The following is a 2,500-nucleotide window of genomic DNA, read 5'->3' as shown; positions in this document are numbered from 1 at the left end:
TTATAGTAATGTTAATAATAATAATAATTATTGCTATTTTTATTATCATCATCATTATCATTATTATTATTATCATTATTATTATTATCATTATTATCATTATCATTATTATTAACATTATTACTTTTATTATCATCATTATTGTTATTACTATTATTATCACCATCAATAGTATCATCAATGTAATTATTATCATTATTTTCAGTATTTTTATCATCACAGATTAATGCTATAATCAGTCTTGTAATTGTGTGTGTGTGTGTGTGTGTGTGTGTGTGTGTGTGTGTGTGTGTGTGTGTGTGTGTGTGTGTGTGTGTGTGTGTGTATGTGTGTGTGTGTGTGTGCGTGCGTGCGCGTGTGTATTTATCTGAGTTTGCGTTATCCTGCGGTCTTCGTTACGAACTTTCCTAGTTTTGAAATTAATCTTTCGGAACTTTTCAAACCAATTTTTCATGGAATTCAAGGCAAAATAACCAAAGTTTATGATTTGATTAGAGGTTCATATCCAAATCTGCACTTTCATTAACCTTCCTTGAGGGCGATTTCGTTTAATTTTCATCTCCTTCGCTCTCCTTTTTCTTTCATGCGTTTCTTTTATTTTCCTTCCTCTTATTAAATTTTTCATTCTTTGTATTCTTTCACTAATCTGCTACTCTGCCTTATCTTCTTTTTTTAAGATTTAAGTTGCTATCTGCCTGTCTGTATGTCTGTCTATCTGTAGGTGTGTGTGTTTGTTTGTGTGTGTGTGTGTGATGTGTGTGTGTGTGTGTGTGTGTGTGTGTGTGTGTGTGTGTGTGTGTGTGTGTGTGTGTGTGTGTGTGTGTGTGTGTGTGTGTGTGTGTGTGTGTATGTGTGTGTGTGTGTATGTGTGTGTGTGTGTGTGTGTGTATATGTGTGTGTGTGTGTGTGTGTGTGTGTGTGTGTGTGTGTGTGTGTGTGTGTGTGTGTGTGTTGTGTGTGTGTGTGTGTGTGTGTGTGTGTGTGTGTGTGTGTGTGTGTGTGTGTGTGTGTATCTTCCCCCGTCCTGCCTTCCTCCCTCCCCCCTTCCCCTACCCATTTCACCTCTCTTCCTCCCCCCCCCCTTCTTCCTTCCTTTTCTTTTCCTACATACCTTTTCATTCTCTTCTTCTCCCCTCTTTCCTTCGCACTTTTCCTATTCTTCCTATCCACCCTCATTACTCCCTTCCTCCTCCCTCTCCCTCCCTCCTTCCCTCCTTTCTTGTCTCCTTCCTTATCCCTTCCTCTCACGCCCACTCTACTTACCTCGTTGAACGTGAAGTCGACGTGAGGGCGGCTGAGGGTGAACCAGTCGGTTAGTCTCTTGTTCACCAGTTCAGGTATCGTTTGCATCAAGCTGTTTCCGATATACTGCACCACCATCTTACTCCTGGGGAAAGAAAGGGGGGTGGGGTTATGTTTGATGGGTTTTATGTCTGTTTGTTATGGTTATCGTTCTTTCATATGATCGATGGTTTATTCATTTACGTTGATCTGTTATTTATATTTCGTTATCTTAATTTTGGGGATTATGTTTTGTAGTCTGTGACTGGGCTGTTAAAAAGAGGGGGGAAAATTCAGGTATGTCCAGCGTTAGTGTCATTAACAAAGTCGCTGGTGGAGCAAGAAGTTTAAATGTTTATTTTCGGGGTTGTTCTTTACCTGTGCATTTGAAACACATTAAAAAAATCAACAATTTCAAACGGAAAAGCCGTAAAATGATCATAGGTATTTTCCTTAGATATAAATACCCTTTGTCGCTTTATTTAAGTTTATATGGAATAGAGTCTTGCGCGCTTCAAAGGTTACACGCAAACAACAAAGAACAAGCGAGCATAAATTTCACTGCACATTGAGGATATTTAAGATATAGAGAGCCCCCTCTACCAAGAACACGCACCTTTAGATATACACCAAACCGCACGCACGAAACTCACCCAAACAATATACAAAAGGGAAAAATCTCGAAGAGTATGTTTCCCTTTAGCGATAAAGACTGCTCTTCCTGCACGAGGGTGAGGTTGACCTGGTTGACGAACGCCCTGTTGTCAAAGGTCAGCTGGAAGGTCACGTGTAAGGTGTCCGTTACCGTGGACTTTTTTAAGAGGACGATTTCCATGTCTGTGTTGTAGAAGCGACGCGCGACCTGCAAGGGGGGGGGGGGGGGGGAGGGGAGGGGAAGTCATTTGATTAGTAAACGTCAATAACAAAAAAGGAACAAAAATATAACTTGTACTTAGAAAAACTAAAATGATACTAAAATATCCCTTAGTAACAAATGTATCACGTTTACTCAGGAAAAAAACACAACTAAAAAAAAAAAAAAAAAAAAAAAAACTGACCCTAAACCACATACAACAGAGTGCACATTTACGTATTTGTCTGTAGACTTATGTAATTACTGTAGAAAAGGTATGAAGGAGAATGAATATCTTCACAATACATGAGATGTATTTGACCGGTTTCGATTATATATAATCGAAACCGGTCAAATACATCTCTT

At 39.0% G+C, this 2,500-nt stretch overlaps 1 protein-coding gene across 1 annotated transcript in view; it reads right to left on the bottom strand.

Moving 5' to 3' along the window:
• The window catches only part of LOC125028309 (soluble guanylate cyclase 88E-like), a 111,649-nt gene that overhangs the window by 31,933 nt on the left and 77,216 nt on the right, over positions 1–2,500 (bottom strand). Inside the window, exons 5-6 of the mRNA XM_047617758.1 lie at positions 1,935–2,143; positions 1,264–1,387 (exon numbers count right to left, since the gene is read on the bottom strand). Coding sequence (XP_047473714.1) covers positions 1,264–1,387; positions 1,935–2,143 — 333 coding nt within the window. The remainder of the gene's footprint in view (positions 1–1,263; positions 1,388–1,934; positions 2,144–2,500) is intronic.

Source organism: Penaeus chinensis, chromosome 8 (assembly GCF_019202785.1).
Source record: "Penaeus chinensis breed Huanghai No. 1 chromosome 8, ASM1920278v2, whole genome shotgun sequence".
Classification (NCBI taxonomy): Eukaryota; Metazoa; Arthropoda; class Malacostraca; order Decapoda; family Penaeidae; genus Penaeus; species Penaeus chinensis.
This window is presented reverse-complemented; position numbering and strand designations above follow the sequence as displayed.